Source organism: Phyllostomus hastatus, unplaced genomic scaffold, assembly GCF_019186645.2.
Source record: "Phyllostomus hastatus isolate PE091 unplaced genomic scaffold, TTU_PhHast_1.1 phas_contig_283, whole genome shotgun sequence".
Lineage (NCBI taxonomy): Eukaryota > Metazoa > Chordata > Mammalia > Chiroptera > Phyllostomidae > Phyllostomus > Phyllostomus hastatus.
In genome coordinates this window covers 6,768,229-6,794,143 of record NW_025333833.1, presented here as the reverse complement: position 1 = coordinate 6,794,143, position 25,915 = coordinate 6,768,229, and the positions used below count along the sequence as shown (strand labels likewise).

Here is a 25,915-nt window from a genome sequence, read left to right as displayed (position 1 = left end):
AGAAGTTTTGGGATGTACTTCTAGCACCTTTCAAATACAGGAGTACTAACTGCAGTTGTTGTGTTGTACATGATTGTATCCTCGGAACTTAATCTACCTTCTAACTGGAAGTTTCTGTCTTTGGGCCATCTTCATCCAGTCCCCTGGCCCCTGCTTTTGGCAGCCACCCATCTGATGCTTTTGCTATGAGCTCCTTTTTTGTTTTTTCCAGATTCCACAAATACTGAATAAGTGAGCTCATACAGCACTGGTCTTTCTCTGTCTTATTTCACTCAACATAACGTCCTCGAGGTCCATCCGCGTTGTTGCAGGTGACAAGACCGCCGTTTTTATGGCTGAGTGGCGTAGTGTTTCACGGCGTGTGGGGGGTGTGTGCGAACAGGCACCGCACCTCCATTCACGTGTCGGTGGGCGCTCGTGCGGTTTTCCTGTCCCGGGCATCGTAAACGACACTGCGGTGAACGTGGGGCGCACATCTTTCCGGCACGGAGGTTCCGTTTCCTTTGGACATACACTCAGAAGTGGGATGGCTGGATCACACGGTCGCTGTGGTCTTAATTTTTTGAGAAACCTCCACGCTGTCCTCCACAGCAGCCGCACCAGTTTACATTTCTACCAACCACGCCCAAGTGTTTCCTTTTCTCCGTGTCCTCAGCATGTGTTATTTCTTGTCATTTTGATGACAGCCATTTTAACAGATGTGAAGTGACACCTTGTTGTGGTTTTGATTGAAGACACTTCTTACTGTGGTTTTGATCTGCGTTTCCCCAGTGATTTGTGATGTCGAGCACCCTTTCACGTACCTGTTGGTCATTCGAGCATCTTCTTGGCAAAAATGCCTGTTCGGGTCCTCTGCCCATCTTTAAATTGGATTATTGTTTTTGCTGTTGAGCTCTTCGGTCTTCATGTGTTTCAGATATATGACATACGTTTATGTATTAACCCTGATGAGACACAGGGTCTGCACACGTGTTCTCCCGCCCTGCAGGCTGCCCTCTTCGTTTCGTTGATCCGTCTTCTCGCTGTGCAGACGCTTTTCAGTTTTATGTAGTCCCACTTGTTTATTTTTTATTTTGTTGTTTATGCTTTAGGTATCATATTCTAAAAATGGTTGCCAACACTCTCCTGTAGTTTTAAACGAAGTTTTCATTAGCATCTGCTATGTGCTCGAAGTTGTGTTGAGGGCTGTGGAAAAGACAGGATTCTACTGTGGGGGGGCAGCGTGCAGGGTGAGGACATAAACTAAATCAAGTAAATATTTTCACAGAGATAAGTGATATAAAGAGACTCGCTTACAGATTGAACATACACAGTCACCATGCTCCCGAGACGATGGCAGCAGTATCCTGTAAGCCCAGGGGCAGATGGATGAGAAGTAGGGGATTAGAACACCTGAGACAGGTGACTGCGAGGCCAGCAGTGGGGCACTAGGCAAGAAGCAGCCCTATTTGTGTGTGGAACTCGGGCTTTGACATCAGGAGCATCAGGCATCCCACGTAGTAAAGGTTGAGAGTAGGAAGATTGGTTGAGGGTCTGAGTAAGAAGCAGTTGGGATCTCTGGTCTGTTTCTCTACAGCTCACAGCACACGATTCTCCTTTTCGTACTTTAGGAGAGTACTAGGGTTTTTTTTTAGTCCCGTGGTGGGAAAAGAGAGTCTCTTGGGACCCCTGCCCAGTCAGCACACGTGAAGAGTGGGCGCCGCACTGAAGGGGGCGGGTTTGCGTGCTGAGCGGGAGGGCCGTCGGTTGCCCTTCTCCCCACCCTCTGATGCGCCAGCACGGACCTCTGCTGTCTTTGGGCTTCTTGTCTCGGAATCGAAGAATTACAAGTATCATCGCTTTAGACCACACACCCTTTTCCGTTATTTTTTGCAGAGGGAGCCATCTCAGAAGCTAAATTCCTAGCATTGGTTTTATAGCTTTTTTACATTATTGCCTTCCTATTTTACTTGGCATTATTATTTAACTTGATGAATATTTTGAACATACAGAAAAGTACAGAAAATAATGATACTCATCATACCACGTCTCAGTTTTTCTTATTACTTACACTTTGCCATGTATGTCTTAGATCTGCCTTTTGAGAATTAAGTACTTTTTTTATACTCAGGCCCTCGCATCTCTCGTCGTGTTTCATTCCCTCAGAATAACCACCTTATGAAGCTGGCAAGCGTCTGTCTCAAGCATGTGCATGCTTTTCTTACATGTATTTGTATCTGCAGCTATAGAAAGTATTGTTTGTATGATTTAGACGTTTATGTAAAGAGTTATAGACTGTAGTTATCCTTTGACATATGCCTCTTTGTTTATTTTTGAGGTTTAGCTTGATAAACATAGATCTAGTTTATTTATTTTAACTTCTCTATAGTATTCCATTGCAAGAACAGATCTCTTCCCCTGTTGATGGATGTTTAGGTTCTTCCCAATTCTTAACTGTGAGTGACAGTACTGCATTTAATATTGTTAGGCCTGTCTCCTCGTGTTCATATACAGGGTGGGGCATGTACAGGTTTGGTTCACCGTTGTTCGTATAGAAAATAATATAATAATTAAATAATGATACAGAATAAACTCTGTATTTTGCTTATTCACAACTGTAGACCTACTTTTTCTCCACCCAGTACATACATACTTAGTGAGGTAAGGGGTGAAATTGCTGTTCATAGGGTTTGCATGCACACTTTCACTTATTAATATTATTAAATGTTGCCTAATTGTTTTTCTTTGGGGTTGTACCATATGAATACCTGGTGTTATCTTTTTTTAAATTTCTGCCTGATAGTTGTCAGATATTTGTGTGTGTGTGCGTGTGTGTGTGTTGGAATTGCTGCTTGTCCGAAAATATATTCAGGTAATGAATTTTAGTTGAATTGCATTGTGGTTAGGCAACATGACTTTAAAAGTCCTACATTTACCCAGATATTTTCCCCTTCTGGTGCACTTCATTCTCTTGTTTTCTTTCATTCATTCTCCTGAATTCCACCCGCAACGTCCCTTCTGCCTGAAGGACAGCTGCTGTCGGTGCTTTAATGCAGGTCCGCTGGCAATGAGTCCTTTCAGCTTCTGTGTCTGGGGAAGCTTTTATTTTGCCTTTGTTTGAAAGGGCCTTCTGAATAAGTGTAGAATTCCAGATTTACTTTACTTCAGTATTTCATTTTAATTTTTTAACTGTATCTTTTTAAAAATTATTTATTTATTGGCTGATTGGAGAGGGGGAAACATCGATTTATTGTTCCACTAATACATGCATTCATTGGTTGATTCTTTTTTTTAATCCTTGCCCGAGGATATGTTTATTGGTTTTTAGAGAGAGAGGAAGAGAGAGAGAAAAATCGATGTGAGAGAGAAATATTGATGAGTTGTTTCCCGTACGCCCCCCAATCAGGTATTGAACCTGTAACCTAGGTGTGCGCCCTGACTGGTCATTGAATTGGCACCCTTTTGGTGTACGAGACAACACTTCAACCGAGGCACCTGTCCAGGGTCATTGGTTGTTTCTTGTATGCGCCCTGAGTGGGGATCGATCCTACAACCTTGGTATATCAGGAAGATCCTCTAACCAGTTGAGCTACCGGGCTGGGTATTTCATTATTTTGGGGATATTTCTCCATTTTCTCCTGTCTTGCATGTTTCAGATGAGAAGTCTGCTGCCATTCTTATTTCTAGTACTCAGAATAGAGTATATTTCTCTGAGTTTTAATTGTCCTTATGGTTTTAAGCATTTTGATTTTGATATGCTTTGGTAGAGTTGTCCCCCCACCATGTTTCCTGTTCCTGAAGTTTTTTGGGAGTCTTGGATCTGCGTGGGTTTATAGTTTCTGTCGGGTTTGAAAATTTTCAGTCCTTAATTTTTCAAATATTTTCCTGCCCCCTCTCCCACTTTGGGATCTCCAATTACGTAACTATTAGGCTGGTTGAAGTTATTCCACAGCTCATTGATAAACAGCTCTATTCATTTATGCCTAGTTCATTTTGGATAGTTTCTATTTCTGTTGTCCAACTCACTGTGTTTTCTTACCTGCTTATGCTTTCCTGTAACTTCTAGAACATGCATGTAGTTACAGTAATTCTTTTAATGTTTTTGTTTAATGATTCTGGGTATTTGTGTTATTTCTGTATCTTTTTATTGCTGACTTTCCCCTGTTATGGATGTATTTTCCGTCTCATTTTGCATGCTCATTAATGGTTTGATTGCATGCCAGAAATTACAAATTTTACCTTGTTTAATTAATGCTGGATATTTTTGTATTCCTTTATACATTCCTGAGGTTTTTTCTGGTTTGTAGTTAAGTTACTTGGAAGAAGTTTGATTCTCTTGAGTCATGTTTTTAGGCTTCGTCAGGCGGGAGCAGAGCAGATTTCTGTCCAGGCTGATGGGCCACACGGTTTGGGGCGGCCCTCGGAGTGTTCTGCCTGGTGTGGAAGCTCAGTCTGTGTGCTTTTGGTCTGCAGAAATTTATTATGGTTTTTACTGTATGGCATATGGTCTGTTTTGCTGAATGATCACTTGCATTTAAAACAGTATGTTTTTTGTTGTAATGCATTTGTTGTAATGCGTTTTGTTTGTAATGTAGTTTGTGACATTCAAATCTTTTCCTCCTAGCTCTTTCAGTAACTGATAGGGGTATGTTAAGAATACAATTTTGATTGTCCATCTTGCATTGTTTTCTGTAATATTTGCTTCATGTATTTTGAAACTTCTTATTAGGTGCATCTGTGTGTCTAGGATTGTTATGTCTTCTGATGAATTGTTCCTTTCACCATTGTGAATTGTGTGTGGTTATCACCTGAAATGCTTTTTATTCTGGAGGGGTTTTGTTTTGTGTTGTGTTGTGTTGTAGTCATTATGCTAGTAGAAGTGCATATCCTTTAGAATTTTTTGACAGTAGATTTAAGGAAAAGAATGTTTACCACCTAAGTCATAGTACCAGTTACATAAGATATGGCAAAATGACCTCATTTGTGAACTCTTGCCTGCTTATTTTATAAGTAGGGCCTCGGAAGTCAAGTAGGGGAAGCACTGATTTACAAGGTTTGTCGGTTAGAACCCTAAAATCTGATTATCTGTTATACCTGGAAAGTGAAGTCTTCTCTTGTCTTCTCTTCGGACCTCCTCCTTCTCTTGCCTTTCCTTTTTCCTTCCCTTAAAATCCAAGTAATAAATAGTACCCCTAATTTACAAAGCCAAACAATATTGCAAGGCCAAAGAAAAACTGGTTTTTCTTTAATCATGAAGCTTTGTGGGACTCTCCCTACTTTCTACAAATCAATAGTATTCTTAACCTATGTACGTGTTCTGCTTGACAGAAATAAAGTATTCAAACTTACTATTTTGAAGATAGTTTATACACTTCCTTTGCAAATGAACTGTGTTGTTTATTAGCAGTCTTGGCTGTGCATGCTCTTTGTTATATAAAGATGTGATCTTTGCTCTCTAGGCATTAATGATCTGCAGACAGTTATAGATAATCAGTGTGAGGCGTCCCAAGAAACATGCGAAGGATCCTGGGATACCCGGTCATCATCATTGGGAAACAGCCCCTATGAGTTTGGTTTTCATGATAGTTTAACTTCTCAGGAATGTGTCTCAGGTTCAGTAAATGCTACTTCGTTATGCAAGAAAAAAAATTTCACTCATGAATCACTCATAACACCACATCTCACAGGCGCATTCATTCATTCATTCATTCATTCATTCATTCATTCATTCGGAGTGTGTTTATTAAAGCTCAGACAGTGCAACAAGGAAGTCCTTGGGAGAGAAGAAGCAACAGGAGGGAGACTAGGCAGGCCTGCTTTGGCCCTCTGGAGACATTATGGGAAAGAAGTGAGCTAAGTCATTTGAAGATAGATTTTTTGTAATTGTATTTTTTGATACCCAGACATCGTCAAGCTTATAATTATCATTTGTCTGTTACATTTTTGTTGATACCAATTTGGGTTATTTACCCCTCCCTTCACTTGATTATATTAAAATTTTTGTTTTTAAATGTTTATGACTGAAATGTTCTATAGAACTATATTAATTTGCATATCAGTGAGTAGGTTATAATCAGAAATAGTAAATTTGACGTCTGAATGTTTTGGATTTCTTTTCATTTATCATGCTTCTTACTCCTCTGCAATTGAAATTTTTATGGGGAAAGTGATGTTAGTGTCCAGAGACTGCGTTGGTTCCACCGTGATTTTGGTCTTGATGATGTGTCACTATTAGCATGATCGGGATGTATCAATCTTAGTATGATCGGGGACAGCAAGGGAGGACAGGTAGCAGATTGTCCGTTCTCACGAGTACCTTTTCAGCAGGTAAATGAGGAGTGTAATTTAAAACACCTGTTTCTTAAAATTAGTTTTAGAAGCCAAAATGGCATGCTTCTTAAAATTAGCAAACGGGACCGCTGAGTAAATGGAAGTAATAGACTGACTTAACTGGGTGCATTAAGTTGCTTCATACTGATGGTATTGCGGTGTTAAAGAAAATTTTGAACTCGTAGTTACATTTTTAAAAGAACAATTATAATTTTCTATTATAGGAATCACATGCAGCCCAACTGCAGATCCTTATGGAATTCCTCAAGGTTGCCAGAAGAAATAAGAGAGAGGTACATTATTTTGTGTATTTTACATAATGTTTTATCTACTCCTGTCGACTATTCCCATTTCCCCCTGTTTTTGTAAAGGCGTTTCAGGCTAAAAAATTTTTTTAAACATTTAAAAAACATTTGAGTTTTCATGAATTTTTCTTAAGTTTTGTTATTTTGACTTCTTTTACCTTTACAACCTGATTATTTAAAAGTCCCTTTTTGTAGATGTGCTGACAACTGTTCTATGGGATTAATGCTGCAGTGTCTGACCTCAAAGTATAAACAATGTGAAGTAGAATTATCAGATGACAGCCTACCCTTCCCCCTCAAAGAAAATTTAAGAAAATTTAGATGCCAGAACCTTTAGTAGAAGGGGTTACAGTCTTTCTAATGGTAAAAATGTGTGATGGGATAAAACATGTAAAAATACAGCTACCTATTTAGAACTTGAAAAGTGTAAGTCCTGCAGAATAGTTAGAAGGTAATTTTGATTAACAATTTATAACTAGCATGTTCTGATTTAACCTTTAAAACGTTCCTCAGTCATTTCACACTTGCACTGGGTGTGGGAAAGTCAAGGCCAAAATCCTGTGCTCTGGGCAGCACGCTCAAATGATGCTGAGAGCTATTTTACATCTAAGTTCCTGACCGTCTCAGATCTCATATGTTTTTAGTTTGACTTATCTAATTAGGGTGCTTTCTCCTCATTAAAAAATATGACCATCTATTATGTGTTCAGTCATAGAATATCTTTATTATTTTTGAAAATAAGAAGATGAGAGATGGCTTTATTTTGGTGAAGTACTTGAAGCGTGCATCACCAGAACCTAATGTTTATCTTAGTTTTATGTTTCCCCCTTTTTTGATTACTTATGGTGTATATTTTTAATTTTTTCTTAGTTCAGATAAAATTTTTCTGTATTATGTGTTTATTGCTAATTATTTTTCACATGGCTTATTGTTCTTAATTTTTGTAACAATTTTGATTTTAATATTTCTATTAACAAAAACACTATTATAAATGTAAGATTTATTTACTTATTTATTTATTATTATTTTTATTATTTTTTGGTGGGTACTTCTTGAACTTGAAACGCATGGGAATCGCCTGAGGACCCTGTTGGAGTCCAGGCTCTGGAGAGGGGCTGTGTGTGTCCAATGGCCAACACTCTTAGCCCGCTCCCGGCGATGCTGCTCTGGGCCCTCAGGCCACGCTTTGAGTAGCAAAGTTGAAAATTTTATAATGTGTGAAAATAAAATTATTAATTGAGTATATACATGCCACACGTTTTGCTCTAGGAAATCCTTTGGAGAGTGCTAATTCTTCATATTCCATACACTGCCTGCAGCCCCTCTTTTAGAACAGAACCTGAAGCTCTTTTTGCGGTGGTTGTGTCTCTTCCTGCCCCAGCCTTTAACCTCGTTGAGGGTGAGATTGAGAGCCTAGGAAATTGCTGGTCGTGAACGGTGAATGAATCTGTTAAGTCAGCAGTACACGTAAGAGGCTGTCTGGGGGTTAAATGCAATGGCTTGCTATTGTCTGTGTCCTGAGTTATGTAAGGTTTTCGTTGCCCCCTGAGGTTTTTTAGTGCTTCTCTAGGAGGTCACTTAATGCTTGCAGTAATTTGTTAGATTGGAAGTTGTTTCAGGTAATAAGGATATAGCGTATGAGGGATTTTTGTCCTACTAGTGGGCTGACAAGTTACCCTGCCTCAGTGTATAGACGCCGGCAGAAGGCACGTGACTCCTGGGTTGGAGATAAAGGACTTACTGCGTCACTTCCGGCAGTGTCAGCCTCATGATTGCATCAGTTCCCTGTGACCCACCCCCACGTGCTGCGGGGGCAGCGCAGGGATGGGCCCAGGTTGTCTCTGCACGTGCAATGGGTCTATGTTACAGCTAGGGCACCCTGAGCTTAGGAGGCCCCAGTCTTTTCAAGGGCCTGCTAACAAACCTGTCCAGTCTGTGCCCTGCAGGGACACACCGTCCTTACTAAGTTGATCCAAAAACAGATCTGCCCTCTTTCCTGGAGGAAGGCACTGTTTCTCTCTTGCCAGGGCATTCTCTATACATCCTTGAAAAGATGACTTGGAACAAAAGCTATCACAAGATAAGCAGAAATAGGAGAACTCGATGGAGAATTGTTTCTTAATAACTCTTCCTTGTGATCCTAATTTGTCCTCTCTGATTTGGTGGCTGGTGGCCTCCAGTTATGCCTTCTGTGGTACTGCCTTTGATCCCTACCTCTTAATATCAGTGTTTCTGTATATTTGTTATTAAATGTCTGGGTTGATTGTGTTGTAGTATTTTTCAGCTTACTGAAAGTTGGGAGTAATGTGATCTTGTGAAGGATCCGTTATGTTTCCCCTTTGTCTGTGTTTTACCACGGTCAGCAGCCTAACCACGAATCGTGTGGCTGCAGCTGCTGGCTGCTGGCACGCTGCGTGCGGGTGCCCCTTCTGTGCCTGACTGCACCGTGCCTGCTGGCTTTCTTGGGCTCAGTGTGTCCGCCGTTCAGTGACTTCCGGTAGCTCAGGTCTAATCACACAGGGACGTGGAGGAGCTAGGGTAACAAGGTTTCAGACACTTGAAAATTTGGAACTAGGTTAACAGACTTTAAGAATTTTACCTGTTACTTTGATTACATTTCATACATTTCTTCATGATTGGAGTTGGGTATAGTAGTGATTTGTAATCATAGTAAACTTTAGCCTAGAAAATAGAGTTAATACCTTGAGATTTAGTGCAGACAGAATGAAGTGAGTGGTTATGTTCTTTTGCACATATTAAAAGTATATTTGTAGGTTTAATCCTCAAAATGAATATAATTGTTAAAGGTCTTGTCTCCTGTAGTATAGTTCATACTTGAACATATTTAAGCAAAATGCAGTATGACCAGGAGGCAAACTACTGCTTTTTAATCTGTATGCCTAAGGTTAGCATTCAGACTTTGGAAATTAACTTTGTGATTTCATACCTAACTTTTAATTGGTATTATGATGGGTCTTGGTTTAGACATCAATATATACCAAAAAGAAGTTAAATCTGCTTTTCAGCTTTTTTTCAAACATTTTTAAATTTAATCTTTATTGTATTTTTTTCATTACTGTTTAGTCCCCTACATCCATCCCCTGCAGCCACCATACTGCCGTCCATGTCCGTGAGCCCTTCTTCCCTTTTGCTCAACCCCTCTACCCTCACCTCCCCCCCTCCCCCCCACTGGCTGTCATCTGGTCTCCACCCATGAGCCTGTCTCCATTTTCCTTGTTCAGTTTGTTCACTAGATTCCGCATGTAAGTGAGATCCATATGGCATTTGTCTTTCTCTGACTGGCCTATTTCACTGAGCATAGTATTCTGCAGGTCCATCCATCCATACTGTCACAAAGAGTAAAATTTTCTTTTTCTTTTTTTTTTTTTTTACAGCTGAGTAGTATTCCATTGTGTAAATGCCCCATGGTTGTTTTATCCGCTCGTCTGCTGAAGGACACTTGGCTGCTCCCATATCTTGGCAGCTGTAAACAACGCAGCAGCGAACATAGGGGCACTTGTGGGCTTTCAGATTGGTGCTTTGGGTTCCTTCACTTGTCAGATTTAACACACTCATTTACTCCAGTGTTACACTTCACTAGTGTTTTAGGACTGCTAGAACCCTATGTTTAATTTTTATTTTTGACTTATTTTACCCTGCCAACTCTTTTGAATATTAAGAGACAAGAATTGGCACGTATAACGACCGAAACCATCAAACATTTACCATCTTGGGTGAGGCACACTGGGGCCGTGTATCTGGGTGCCGTGGCTCAGGGTTTCTTGCTAAGCTGCAGTCAAGGTGTTGGCCCGGGCAGCAATTTCAAGGTCTCTCTGGAATGGGAACCAGTGTAAGCTCACTCACTCACTGGCTCTGGGAAAGAAGGGCCAGCTTCTTGCCACGGGGGCTTCTCCGTGGGACAGCGTACTGCACTGCATGCAGCTGGCTGCCCTCAGGAAGCATGGGAGAAAGCCAGAGCGGCTTTGAAAACAGCAGCCACAGCCCGTTTGTGGCTGCATCTGAGAAAGAAGTGACGTCCCGACACGTGCTGTTCGTTGGAAGCGGACCCCGAGACCCAGCCCACACAAGGGCGTGAACTCCGAGAGGCGGGGCCTGCCCACCGCAGCGTGTAATCGGTGCCCGTGTGTAACTGACCGGCCGCTCCTCCTCGTGTTCAGATTGAGCGGACGGGCTTTGGGCTCTGTGTAAGGGCCACTTTCATCTGTGCAAAGTAGTGCTAGCATTTGAACAGTTGCCTTATGTGTTTAATTTGATTTCATTTTAAAGTGTACTTCTGGACATTTGTAGTACTTGTTTCATTTACTGTAATAGGACTGTTTTGACGAGTTGTGGTTTCCTTTTGGTTTTGTTTGGAATGTTAACGAACTCAAGTTTTGAATGTTTTTATGTGGAATAAAGCAGAGAAACGTTTACTCAGCAAACACACAGTTTAAAGAATCCCCGTAGAGGGACCGTCCATGGGCCATCGTCCTGATTAAGTGGCTGATTGTTGCTAGGAGCCCTGAAGCGTCCTCCCCTCTCCAGAGGGTATCCTTCTTTTTTGCCTGTTAGGTAGTTAATATTCTGATATTTATGGTAGTCACCTCCTGTTTCTCTTTATTGTTTTGATGCCTAAATATTTATGTCTCTCTCTCCCTCTCCCCCTCCTCCCCTCTTTCTCTCTCTTTCGAACTTAAATAAATGCAACTCTATAATAATATTTTGTTCTTGTCTTCTCTGGCTCAATGTTAAGATTCATCCATATTATTGTATGTGGTTGTAGTTGATCTGTTTTTGTTGTTGTGCGAAATGATTATACCCCATTTTGTTGCTGGTGGACTGTTAAGTTGTTTCCAGTTTGGAGCCATTCACACAACGCCACTACTCTCTTACATGCGTATCCTGGCTACATTAGCATGTGTATCTGTACGTAGAAGTGGAATTGATGAGTCATAGGATATGTACAAACTTCTTCTAACCACTTGTATTACTTAGTTACACTTCCTGTGGACATTATATGAGCGTTCCTATTATTGCACTGCATTTGCATCAGTAGACTTTCCAATTTAGCTAATTTGGTTGGTGTATATTGCCCCTATCTCTCAATGGTTTTAATTGGCATTTTCCTGATGATTAATTAAGTTGAGCACATGGTACTATTTTTAATGGCCATTTAAACTTTTTGGGTATATGCGAAATAACTTGCTTAAGGCTTTTTGCATCTTTTCTGTTTAGCTGATTTTCTTAATGGTTTGGTGTTTATGTGTATATTCTAGATAAAAAAATTCTTTTTGTCCATCTATCTCTAGCAGATATTTTCCCCCTCTAATTGGGCTGCTTTTTTCATTGTCTTAATTGATGTAATTTGTAATGAGCAGAAGTTTCTGTCTTTAATGGAGTCAAATTTGTTAGTCTTTCCTGTTATAATTAATGCCTTTTGTGTCAGGTAAAGAATTCTTCTCCACTGCAGGTCATGAAGACATTTTTGCTATGTTATCTGTTTGAGGTTTTAATTATTTTTCACATTCAGATCTGTAATCTACTCAGGGATTTATTGTGTATCATGTGAGGGGTAGGGAACTTTCCACCTGGATGACGAGTTGTCTGAGCACCCTTAATTAAAGGCTTCATCCTTCCCCATTGCTCTTAAGTACCACCTTCGTCATTCGTCGTGTCGTGCGTCTATACATGTGGGTCTGCTTCTAGGCTTTCTCTTACACTCTACTGGTCTGTTTGTCTGTTTTTTTGTTTGTTTGTTATTTTTGGCAATACTGCATTGTACTAAGTACGGGAACTTTACAGTGAGCTATTGTTTCTTAGGAATTCATGGCTCAGCTATTCATGGCTCTCTGTATTTCTGTACAAGTTTTAGAACCAGCTGGTGTATTTCTGTGGTGCTGTGATTTTTATTGGGATTACTCTGTAGGTCGGTTTGGGAGACTGCATCTTTACAGTATTGAGTCTTATAGCCCATAAACATGGTATTTCTCTCTACTTTGGTCCGTAGAATGTCCTACAGAATTTTGGTATGTTTCAGAATACTGCTCTTCTACATCTTTATTTTAGATTTGTTGTTAGGTCTTCAGTCATTTTTTTATGCTATTGTAAATGATGTCTATGTCTTTAATTTCAGTTCCTTACTGTTCGTGTCTGGTACACAGAAATATAGTTGATTTTTACACATACATGTTTTTGCATCCAGCAACCTCATTAAACTCTCATTGGTTCTGAGAATTTGTTTGTAGATTCCTTTATGTTTTCTGTGTACACGACATCATCTGCAAATAACAATTTAGTTTCTTTCTTTATGATTCTTATATCTTTTATTTATTTTTCTTGTCTTACTCCACTGGCTAGGACATCCGGTACAGTGATGAATAGAAGTGATAGCGGGCATCCTAGTGTTGGTGCTGATCTCAGAGTGAAAGCTTTCGGCGTCTCACCATTAGGTATGACGTTTTCTGTAGGTTTTTCCTAGGCACTTTTTATTGTCCAAGGAAGTAAATTTCTATTCCCAGCTTTCTAAGAGGACCTTTTTTTTTCTTTAATCATTAGTGGGGGTTTGAGTATTCTCCAAAATGTTTGTGCATCTGAGATGATGTGAAATTTTTTGCATTCTGTGAATGTCAATAATTACATTGGTTTAACATTAAAAAGTAAATCAGCTTTGCACCTGGGTGACCAACCGTCCTGATTTCCCCAGAAGTGTCCTACTTTTATCACAGTCTGTTCTGCATTCCGGGAAACCCCACTGGGACAGTTGCTTACCTTCCTTGCATCCCGTACACAAACCAGACTTGGTCATGATGTACATCTCTTCCACGTTGTTTGGTTTGCTGGTAGTTTGTTTAGGATTTTTGCTTCCTGTGTTCGTTAGTGAGAGTGTCCTGTAATTTTTTTGATACTGGCCTGTCCAGTTTTGCTATGAAGATTGTTTTGTCAGATGATTTGGGGAATGTACCCTCTGTGCTGTTTCCTGGAAGAATTTGTGTAGTCTAGGAAGTTTGAGTGTCTTGCTGGGGAAGCCATCTGGACCTGCTGTGTGCTTACAGAGTTTAAAACGGTGGATTCGGTCGCCTCCACAGCTACGTGCCCATTCGGGTTTTTGCCTCACACGGCACTTCTGATATGTTGGGCTCCTCCCAGGAGACGTTGACTTCAGTTGAATTTCCTAAGCCATTATACTTTTAATGGCCCCAGAGTTTTTAGTCCTGACTGCTGTGCCTTTTCCTCTTTTTTCCTTGATCAGTTCTTGCCAGGGATGCATCAGTTTTGAGTCTTATCTAAGAACCAGTTTTTGACTTTAGCTTTGTTTTCCATGTTACTAGGCTCTTTATAATCTCCATTCCTCTCCTTTCTTTTGTGGTTGTTCCTTTTCTTATTTGTTAACTTGGTTGTACATGTGCAAACTTGTCTCTAATATATAATATAACACCTAAGGCCAAAAAATACTCTTCTAGAGAATTTTTTGCACCTAATGATATTTGTATGGCATTTGGTTTGCTATTTCTTACTTTAAAATAGTTTTGAATTTTAATTATACAATAGGTTCTCTTAAGCCAGTGAACTATTATTTAGAAATTATCCCTTGGACATGGGGTTTTCTTGTCTTTTGTTAGGATTTCTGTTATAATTGGATTGTCAGAAAATGCCTTGTGTTTTATTTGTTTGAATATGATATTTTGCACTATCACCTGGTAGTTGGTTACATTTAGAAATGTTTGTGCTTGGGAAGAATGTGTTTTTTTTTTTTTGCGATTGCATAGTGCAGTGTAAAGTTTGTTAAATGTATGATGATGACCTGCATTCTTGCTGGCTCTTTGTTTCCTTGTTACATCGATTTCTGAATCATGTTCAAGGTGAGTTTCTTATGCAGAAGAAGTTTTTGTCTGCTCTGCCAGACTCACTTCTTTTTCCTGTTTTTTGTTTGTTTGTTTGTATGTTTTTCTCCTTATGGATTACTTGGATGTTTTTAGAATTCCCATTTTGATTTATTTATAAATTTTTTAATACATCTCTTTGTGTAGTTTTTAGGGGGTTACATTATACATTCTAATTTACCACAAACCCTGGTATTGACACGTTATTCATTTGCTTTTTAAATATGCCATCTTAATGTGCCCCCTGTAGTCCAGTTATTTTAGGGGGTGTTGCTTGTTCTGTGTTTTCTGCTCAACCCGGACAGCTGTTGCTGTGGCAGGGCCGGGCCCAGTCTGCCGTTCCCGGACACAGATACCGGGATGCGTGTGTTTGTGGCGGGTGGTGTGGATGCGAAGACTCTAGCTTTGCACTTCATGTGGCTAAATTTGCTTTGCTTTGGGTGGTACTCTTAGAATGTGTGTGTGTGTGTGTGTGTGTGTGTGTGTGTGTGTGTCTGTTTAAAAGCCTTGTTTCTTTTCAGGTTTACAGCAAGTCGAGAGGAAGGTACAACCTCTCAACCTTCCTGAGGTTTCTTTCCCACAGACCCCCTGCCCTCACACGTGTGCAGCACCCCCGTCATCAGCAGCCCCCGCCAGAGGGGGCATTTGCTGTAGTTCACGAACCTGCACTTCCTCTCCGTAATCAGCCAGAGTCCGCAGATTACTTTAGGGTTTATTTTTGGTTTTATACACTATGTGGGTTGGGAGAAATGTGTAGCTAATGTATCTGTCATTATAGAGTATCATACAGAGTATCTGCACTGCTTTAAGAGTTCTCCGTTGATCCCTTCCCACATCCCCAGACCCTGGCAGCCTCCGATTTTTCACTGTCTCCGTAGTCTTGCCCCTTCCAAAATATCATGGAGTGGGAATCGTACAGTGTATAGCCTTTTAGATTGGCTTTTCTCGTGTAGCAGTCGGTATACACCTGAGTTTCCTCCAAGTCTTCTCAGGCTGCACAGCTCATTTCTGCTCAGCGCTGAATGGCAGTCCGTCGTCTGGATGGTCCACCGTGTGCCCCGTCACCTGCCGGGGACGTCTTGTTGGGCAGTTGTGAACATGGTTTTGTGTGGCCGTAAGTTTTCAGTTCCTTTAGGCAAATACCAAGGAGCGTGATTACTAGATCATATGACAAGAGTATGTTTAAGGCTTTTTTAAAGAAACCACTAACCTGCTTTTCCAAGTGGCTGTGCCATTTCCCGTTCCCACCGGTGACAAACAAGAGTTTCTGTTGCTCCGCGTCTCCGTCAGCATCCGGTGCTGTCCGTGTTCGGGGGTTGGGATGCTCCGGCAGGTGTGCAGTGGTGTCTCGTTGTTGCTTTTGTATGTCACGTCCTGCCACTCTTTTTTTAAACGAGCTCTTCTCTGAAAGTACACCAGTGTCCTTTTGTTCAGTTTTGAATGTCATCTGATTGAAGTGGTCTTGGAGTATTGTGAAAACAACTTGGGGTGGAGGAGGGAAGTGTACCAGATGGAGGAGTTGAGAGCATTTGACGGAGCTGGTTACTCTTGGTGCTCCCCAGCCGGGGTTTCTGCTGTGCGGTCTTCTCGCCCAGGTTCGCGGCTGCCGTTGTGCCCTCGGTGGTCAGTGCAGGGCCTCTGCTTCCTCAGCCCATCCCTTGACCCTTGGTGTTCCCTGCCACCCAGCCCTTGTTCCCCTCGGGCTGTGCTGGGTGACGCCCGGGATTAGCTTCAGATTTATCGTTTCTCTTTCCCGTGTCTTTGGTGCCTTCGTATGCATGTGTTACTGTTTACCCTGTTTATTCTGTATGTCCCCACCATTTTCCACCTGGAAAAATTCTATTAATCCTTCAAGGCTCAGACCTTTGTTTAATTCCAGATGTAATTTTAGTGACCCCGTCACTGCTCCCCTGCCTCTGAGCCTTCCATCTCGGCGGGCAGCGGTCTGTGCTTCCCGGACCCTGCACGCTCACCGGCACGCTCCGATTGCCTCCCGCGCACGGGGGCAGGGCCGTGGTCATCGACGTCCTTGTCCACGCTCTGCCCCGGACTGAGTTCCGTGAGGGCAAGGCCTCCGGCTTCCTGAGCTGTGCTTCTCCCAGGGCGCAGCAGAATGCTTAGAACCGGTTAATAATTGAACTAATGAGTTATCAGTTGTATTGTCAGCTATGTGTATATTGCCACAGAAGAGAAGGTTCTCATGTCAATAAACCTTGAAACTCTGTTTAACCTTACCGGACATTAAAGAAGTGAAGGTCGAATAGTAAGGTGCCGCGTTCAAGAAGCAGTATAGTATGGTGGTCTACAGCGTGCGTTCTGGGGCGAGCAGGCTGGCTGGATTTGAACTCCAGTGCTGCCCCTTGCTGAATCAAGAGTAAGACAGCCACTTACATATGCTGGTGATAGAATTTTACGTTGGTATGGTGTTTCTAGAAAGCGGTTTTGTTTTATATAGTGAAGATTTGTTAACTCTTCATTTCTAATAACTTCATTTTAAACAATTTCTTAATAAAGTTTGGAATTCAGACTCATGTTTCAGAAGTACTTAAAACAGTTTGCAAACAACAATCTGGCGGAGGGGGAATGGTTAAATAAATGTACTGAATGTGATTCAGCAGTTAAAACGTTTGCATATAAATATCACAGAAGAAGGTTATAATTCAATAGGTAAGGTAATCAGAGATAAAACATTACCTTAAATATGTTTTTAAAAATGCTTAAGAAGCAGATACTGAGATGCCAACTTGTTTTTGCTGTTGGATGGTAGAATATAACCTCTGTGAGGCTAATTTTTATTTTTAAAATGGGGTTAACACCTGACCTGCTGACATTAATTGCTGACAATTAAATGAGGTTCTTTGGATATCTTGTATTTTTAATAAGTCACATTGTTATTCATCTTTTTATTATAAAATCAATTCTTTTTCCATTAAAGAAGTTCATTTTACTTTCCTAAATATTAAGTCTCTTCATTTACATTTTAACGTAGGGACTTCCAGATTTTTTTTGTGAGTGGTTTTCATCCCTATAATTTACCACTTATACCCAGTTTTCTAGAAATCATTTTCAAATGTAAAATTATTTTATAATCTTGGTGATGTCAGTATGGTTTGATTTATGCTTTTTCTTTTCCTCTTTTATCTCCAGCAACTGGAACAGATCCAGAAGGAGCTAAGTGTTTTGGAAGAGGATATTAAAAGAGTGGAAGTAAGATATCAAGAATTTCTCACCTCTGTAGCTGCTTTTCAATTTCATGAAATTGAAATTCCTTTAAATTGCTGCATTAAATTTATGGGATTGGACTTAACAACATTATGTAGAAAGTAACAGATGTTACTTTAATTTTGAGAGTGCATTTTATAGAAAAAGCATCACTTTCTTGTTGATAAAGTGTATTCTAAATTTGTTTTCACTTTGTTTTATTGCCATAATTTTGGGGCAGGTTGAGAAAATCACTCAGTTTTTTGTGTGCCATCGTGTTAACGTAAATCAGCTCCCCCGAAACCCTCAATTATTAATATTAAAATATGTCACGATTTCATTCTTTTAGGTAAACAATTTTTTGCTTATTTACTGTGCCTTACTGGATGCTAACATCAATTCCAAAAGAGATATGAGAGTATATTATCAAGAATCTAAGAATTTATAGTATGATATATTTTACTTTAGAAAATGGGAGGATCTTTGAGAGGCTCATAGTCTATTATTATGATGTGAGGTTCCTGTCACTGTCTTCAACTGTATTTAAATTATTGTATATTTTTAATTATTCACATGTGTTACGTGCTTCCTTTGCTGGTACATCTTGATTGACGTTGAGTTCACTGTTAGTGGAAGTTCGGTGTCCCACGTGGCATTCCTAACCTGTGTTTGATTGCACTGAGAGTCTGGATTAGTCAGAAGTAATTCTGCTTGATTGTGGATCCATGGTGGCATTTTAAAATTGGCTGCTTTTCCATTCATCGAAATGTCGAGCATAAGAAAGGAAGCCACATTGCTGGTGTGAGTCAGAGGCACAGTTTATGCAGTAATACTCGATTAAGAGGCCTTTTCCTCTGGGTTAATGATCAAAACTTAGTGTTTGTATTTATTTGAAAAGCTAATATATGAATCAAGAGAAGTGTTGCTTTTTAAAACGTTTGCAGAGGTATTTTGAAGTAGAGACTGACACAGTCTGCCCTCCTGTACCTCGAGAACTGAACCCAGTGACCCAGGCACCATGCGGTCGTTTTCACCGGGTTTATCAGCAGGTGCCCGCGCAGGCCGGCGGTGAGCCGGGTCGCTGTTCACGGAGTGCGCTGCGCTCTGCGTGGAAATGCCGTGGGCCCTCGAAAGATCCGCTTGTATGCAGGGGTTTCTTTTCAGTGAACACTTTAAATGTGTTTTCTCTTCCTTATGATTTTCTTAATAACATTTTCTTTCCTCTGGCTTACTCTATTGTAAGAGTACAGTGTATAATACATGTAACACACAGAATATATTTTAATTAATTGACTGTGTTATAAATAATAAGGCTTCAGGTCAGTAGTAGGCTATTAGTGGTAAAATCTGGGGGGAGTCAAGAGTTATAGCAAATACACAGGGAGGCTGGGAGTCGGTGCTCCTAACCCCCGCGCTGCTTAGGGGCCAACTGTGTTTACAATGTATTTGTCCTTTTTTTTTTTGCATTGGTGGCTTTATTAGTGATTAACAGTGTTTATTAAAGAGTTTCTAGTTTTTTAACAATGTATACTATATAAAAGGCTTATCTCTGAACTTTTTTAGATATTCTTGCTTCTGCATTCTGGAGAGGAAGGCTCGTTGAGGCAAAAAGGGATGAATAAAACCTGGGGCTGGAAAGGAATGTACTGTCATATCTGGTTTTGATTTATGCATCTTCTGTATAACTCAAATAATTACAACTCAAGTAACTGTGCTTTCAGGAAATGAGCGGCTTATACTCGCCCGTCAGCGAGGATAGCACCGTGCCTCAGTTTGAAGCCCCTTCTCCATCACACAGGTACGGAACTGCAGACCCGTGATTGTGCAGGATTTATGTCCCAGAGTGCACATAGGGTACTGGCCCTTGGGGCCGCGTCCATGTGATGTTCAGAGCCCCTGAGAAATTACTTTTGGTCATGATCTAGAAATGAGATTCAGATTACCCATCTGTGTTTTTTAATGCCTTGAACTTCCGTGCCAGAGACAGTCACTGAGGAGTATAATGTGATGTTATGAATTCACTGTTGGACTAAAGGTTCTGTGGATTTCTTGAAATAATGGTAGCTTTTAATATCTTGTGAATAAAAAATTCAGTGACATTAAAATCCATAGTTTGAGACCATGAAATGGTAACATTAGGGGGAATTTTAGTAAAGTAAAACGTTGAGCTTTTCCCATAATTTATTGAATTTTGGGGGGCAGATTTCCTCAGATTTGAAATGAGGGCATTGGGTCAGTTAGTTTAGACCTCCCTGGCATCTGCTCATAACTCCCTTTCATTGCGTAATTAAGCCTTCTTTTCGGCGTACTCTGTTAGAGCAGGGGCTGCGTTTGTCTAGCTCACCACCGTTTCCCTGGGTTTCAGAGAATTGAAACCTCATTCAGTATTTGCGAGATACAGTGATTGTCTGTGGTTCTTTCTCAACTAGTATTTGATGAAATAAGCACTACCTAAATTTCGAGTATTTTTGCTTGAAATGTTCCAAGTATAACAATTTTGCATGTTCTTAGCTTGCTAATCCATTTATGCTAATGGAGGCTTTTTAAACAAATAGTCCAGGCAGTCTGATGCCAGTATGAGAGTGTGTGCCAGCCCGCAGGACCTGTCGGTTCAGGAGAGCCGCTGTGGGCCTGGTTTGGGCCCACGCGATGCACTGGGTACAGAGCTGTCCTGGGATGCTTGCTGTTTCCCTGTTCGTCATCGTGCAGAGATCCCTGTGAGTCCTAGTCGATTCTGCAGTCACTGCAGCCCTGTAATTCAGCTTGTTTTTCTCCAGCCTCAACTTTATTTAAAACACTTTGGCATGACTCAGTCTCTGGTATTTGTTATTTTTAAGCTTAGCATTTACTTTCTAATATACATGGGATCCTTGTCCATGGAATGTTTATTATGTGAGAGCATGCGGGCAAGCAAAGGTGGTCATGTCACAACATATTCACTAATACACCGACAGTCCCGATCGTCATGTCCCTCTCTAACAGTGGCATGCCTTTATATCTGTGGTGCCCAGGCCCCTGCGACTCCGTCTCTTACTGATGGTTTTTATTATCATGTGACACGATAGTATCATATTGATATAACTAGATCTGTTTATTCAGTGCCTCTGACGTGCTTGACACTGTTCCAGATGTGCAGTCTGGTTGGCAAAACCGCTGTCCTGATGACATTTACCTTTGGGGGTGGTGCGTGTGTGTGGAGGTCCGGGAAGACGCTGCATAAGCACATTTGCAGTGCAGTAGTAGGTAACATGGAAGTGGTACCTTAGGAGGCCGTTGTAGGCATACTCGGGGTTTGCGGAGAATTCTGCTTTTGTTTGGTTCGGCAGGCTTCTCCAGGGAGCTGCCATGTAAGACGACACATGAGTGAAGTGCAGATATGACTGAAAGTCATGGGAGAGTTTTGAGCAGGATGTGACTTAAGTTTTAAAATACTTGCTGGGGTTTCCATGTGGCGGATACGGAAGAGCTGTGTCGTCTTCAGCTGCTGCCCTGCCATCGGAAGCTGGAGGAGAGTGAGGGGGCACTGCAGCAGTCCAGAGCGGGGACAGGAGGCTTGGGCTGGGATTTCATCGGTGGGCAAGGCGAGAATTGGTGGCATTGTAAAATACAGTCACACGTCTTGTAAAGGATACAGGGTTTCGTGAAATCGGTGAAACCATAGTGGGAGATTTTCTAAAATAGTGTACGAGGCTGTCGTCAAATGAGATTCTGGCAGACTGGTGAATAGTGGAAGGAAGGGAAATAGGCAAACATGATATTTCCTTCAAAAGAGTGTTTTGACATTTTATTAAAATAAGTAATTTGAATACTCATCAAAGTTTGAGAGAGACACTTGGGAAAAATGGTGTTGCCCTTAAGTACTCTTGGAAAAGGATCCTTAAGTTTGGGGTGTGAACTTTAGCAGGCTGGGAGGAATGTCATGTTAAACTATCAGTATTTGACTTCCCTTTACTTCTAGGAAATAGTATATAGTTGCAATTACAATAACTTTCCCTCATAACTGTTAGCTATATTATTTGAATACCAGACAGTTTTTGTTTTTATTCCTCACTGTAATGTTTTGGTTTTTCTTTTAAGCAGGTTTGGTTTAAAAGCCTGTTTGTGGTTTCACTTATTTCTATAATGAGAACCTTCTTTACAAGTCAGGTCATTGACCCCCGTACCCCACAGATTCTGGGTGTGTGATGAGAGGATGCACTTTACTGAAAAGAGAAAGGCAAATAACGCCGCCCCCCCCAAGCACACACTCAGGATTCCCTCTTCCCTAGACCAGGATCAGCTGTGATCGCCGAGTCCTGACGCTGCTCTTCCTGCTCCCTCGTTTAGACCCGGGATCACACCGGGTCTGGCAGTGGTTTTTAGCTGTCCTCCCGATAGTTAGATCTGAGCATGCTCCTCTCCTGCTGAAACCCTTCGGTGGCTTTGCACTGTGTGCGGAGTGGCTCCGAGCCGGCTCTTCCTCATGGCCCTTCGCGCTCACCTGCACCCTGCCTGCTATTTCTGCGTGTTGGAGTTGAATCAGACTCCCAGAACACGGTGTTAGGTGCCTTTACATACACTGTTCCTTTTGCCTAGAAACTTCCTGGATTCGTCTCGTGCATAGCTTCTCCCCAAGCTTAGGTGATTACAAATATATCTTAAGAAATTTCTGCTACACATGTATGGGGGACTTTTGAACGTAAATGATGTTTTGCTGTATTTTAAAGAAGTTTATCTGGTGTGTGGGAGAAGTAGTGAAAGTGGTTGACTGTTTTATGGTTGGGAGTACAGGGGATCCCTGCCGTAACTCTGACCCCGGACCATGCAAGGGAGTTGAACTTGATGGCACAGGTGAGGGAGGACCATGCAAGAATCTTACAGAATTTTTAACTTGAACTAAAACAAAAAGAAACACAAAATGCATAAATCAAACTTCCTTGGCAGAGTACCCTCTATTATCCTCAAGAGGATACTCTTCTTACATCTGTAATTTCTTAGTAAGTTGATGGTAATAGATAGGTAGCATATTATGAAAACCATTTTTGAAACAGTGTAGTTCCTTTATAATATATGAAGAATGTATTCCTAGTCATTCAGCCAGTTTTGGGGGTGTATCAGGCATGTATAAAGCCCCGTTCCAGGCCCTGGGGACACAGCTGTGGGTGTGACAGACCCTGGGACCCTGCTATCGCAGTTCCACAGCCTGAGGGCGAAAAGTTATGCTGACAAATCAGTCATTCTGCTTAAAATATGATATAAATAGACTTTAAATCCCAAGAATTAAAATAATGAAATGAATTTTAAGTCCGAAACTTTAGTAATCATACTTGATTAGTAGACATTCCAGGACTTTTTTGAAAACACCTTTAAGTTCTTGTTATAAACTGTAATCATCACTGCTTGATGAAGTTATTAACAGTCTCTTCCAGTTCTGAATTCTGAGATGCAAGTAGGCCAGGTTTCATTGTGCATGAGTACTATCAGGACTTACATTTGAAATGCAGATTTTTGAGCCCTACTCCCAACCTGATCATGAGGTCTGAGGTGGTTTCTAGAGGTTCAGATGCAGCCTTGGGCCCTGGCTGGTGTGGCTCAGTTGCTTGGAGTGTCATCCCATAGACTGAAAGTTCGTGGGTTCGATTCTGGGTTGGGCTACAAGGCATCTGATAGATGTTTCTCTCCCTCTCTCTTCTCCTGCCTTCCCCTCTCTAAGCATGTCCTCAGGTGAGGGTAAAACAAAAGCAAATTTTTTAAAATGCAGGTTTGCAGGCTTATACTTAAAAAATATGTAAACACTGGTTTGGTAAAGAATATGTGTTACTGACATATTTTTAAATCCTTAAATCAGATATGCTGATTTTCTCTTTCATAAAAGCTCAGATATTCAACACTAAAGTTTTTTAACTGTCTTTAAACTTATTTCATATTTGGGGAGGATGGGGTAAAGATACCTAATTATTTTACTCTCTGCTCTGTAAAGTCACATGTCTGTCTTTAATGTCTTAAACACGGCTCAGGTCAAATTCCTAGGCTTGGGAGAGCCAGAAAGTTAAAGTCACGTCAAGAGGAGAGCTGTATGTATTTGCAAGAGCTCTAACTGTCAGATTAAAACAGCGTCTGCATCTTAGGTGTCGTTTTGTAATTTACATGTGTCAGCTCACAGAGCCCCCAGAACACATGCGACGTGGTCGGATTTTTCATCCTTCTCGTTTTATGGTGAGGAATCGAGGCACAGAGATGTGTGATTTGCCCAGCGTCATACTGTTAGTGCGTGCCCGCGCCTTCGTGCACGCACACTTACTGTCCAGCCTCAGGAGGTGAAAGGGTTCGGAAGTCATCAGAGTTGACAATAAAACATCGAAAAGCAGACGAGTAGAAACTTTCAGTTGAAAACGGCAGGGCCGTGATTCTTCGTGACGAGAAATTGTGTGTCACTTCGGCAGTCCTACACACGGATTCTGGAGTTACACTGCCTGAGTTCAGGTTTCAGCTCCACAGAGCTTTCAGCAGGTAGAACGTAGGCGAGTCTGTTAACTTCAGCACACTCTGTTTTCTCCTCCGTAAGGTGAGGGTGATGATACCGGTCCTGATGGGTAAAACACGATGGTACGTGTGAGGAAGCGAGAATACTGCCCGGCACACAGTACGCACTCAGTAAACGTTAGCTGCTGCCCTGTGGCCCTTCCTCAGTGGCCACAGACCGGCCACACTGATTGTGGGTGATGCAGTCGCACAGCTGTGCCGCATGGTAAAGGGGATGTGGGACTGGGAAGGAGAAGACCAGCAGGAAGGCTGATTTCCAGCATCTCTCTCTTGAGCTACTTGCAAAATTGGGGGGCCACAGAACTTCTGATTATTTAGTAAATGGGATTTACCTTTAGTTTGAAATTCAGTGCTCCAGTTCTTAAAGGACACAATGCGTATATCATTGTAGCAGAGAAGCAGCTCTATGTTAAGTAACTGTGACAACAAACATTATTCTGAGAAAAAAGTGGTTTAGCCCTGATCTGCTTGTAACAGTAAGGGTTATTGCCTCGGATGTATGGGGATAAAATAGTGACCAACTACTGGTTTGAAAAATTAAAGCCACACTCAATTTTAATTAATCATTACTAAAATTTATAAGTCAGATTATTCTCCAGTTATACATGTTGCTTAGTATGTTTTGGGAAACTGGTTTAATGATTTTATGCAGAATATTGGTAAGGAACAGGTTTTGGCTCTAGCTCCATATGGTTTATTAAATGTGAAGTTTATTTTTCTCTCATTTATACTAATGAAAAAAAACAAATCATGGTAGCAGTCTAATTTCATGTGTACACAGCATTTTTTGATCCATTTAATTCCCTTAATTAAACCTTATATTTATTTTCTGTATGTTGTCTTAAATGACCTCTTTTGCTAACAGTTCAGAAATTCTCCATCATTAACCAACGTTGTGTCTGTTAATGACTTAAAGGAGTCGTCCTTTTTCAAACACAAGCCCAACCTAAAGTCAGTCACCTGCTATTTTTACCTAGCGTGAACGACTGCCTTCTCTCAGCCTCCTACTCAGTGTAGATAGAGCTTACACAAAAAATTGACTTAAGTCTTACTTATGAAGTATGTACCTTTGCTTTGAAAGCAAATAATTCCATGAGAATTGTGTGACATCTGGTTGCATAACTGTGATTTCCTTTATGACTCTGGTTAACGGTGTGCAGTTCTCAGCTAAGCTTCTGCTTGTCCGCACCCAGACGGGGGGAGCTTCTTCGTCGTCTTACTTTCTCCATCTCCATGAAAGTGTACTGCCCTTAACTCAGTTTTAGTTACTGCCCTGACGTTGGCTTTTCGATGTCTTTACTGAGTTTTTGTAACTTTACTGACATGGACTGGAACCAATTGATGATTCTATTTTATATTTATAGGGTGCTGTTTTTCATGGTTTTTCTTAAATTATGTCTAGCGTGGTGGTTCAGTGTAGACCCTGACCCTAACTGTGTGGGTTTGAATCCTAACTCTGCTGTTCACCAACTTTGTTACCTTGGGCAAAATAAATTATCTCTCACAGCCTGAGTTTCCTCCCTTGAGACATTGGAAGGAAAATAGCATCTACATTAGAGATATGAGGTGTGAATTATGTAGGCCAGCGCCTGGAGCACAGTAAATGCTCGGTTAGTGGGAGCTGTTCCTGTTCTGTTGCTGCTGCCGTCTGGTGACTGTGGCTGACTTCAAGTCAGGGAGTTGGCGCAGCGGCAGAGT

General features: G+C 41.2%; 1 protein-coding gene across 2 annotated transcripts in view; it reads left to right on the top strand.

Moving 5' to 3' along the window:
- The window catches only part of COP1 (COP1 E3 ubiquitin ligase), a 100,821-nt gene that overhangs the window by 26,162 nt on the left and 48,744 nt on the right, over nt 1-25,915 (top strand). For both annotated transcript variants that reach the window (XM_045838722.1, XM_045838721.1), the window contains exons 6-8: nt 6,534-6,602; nt 17,642-17,701; nt 19,417-19,493. In XM_045838722.1, coding sequence (XP_045694678.1) covers nt 6,534-6,602; nt 17,642-17,701; nt 19,417-19,493 — 206 coding nt within the window. The remainder of the gene's footprint in view (nt 1-6,533; nt 6,603-17,641; nt 17,702-19,416; nt 19,494-25,915) is intronic.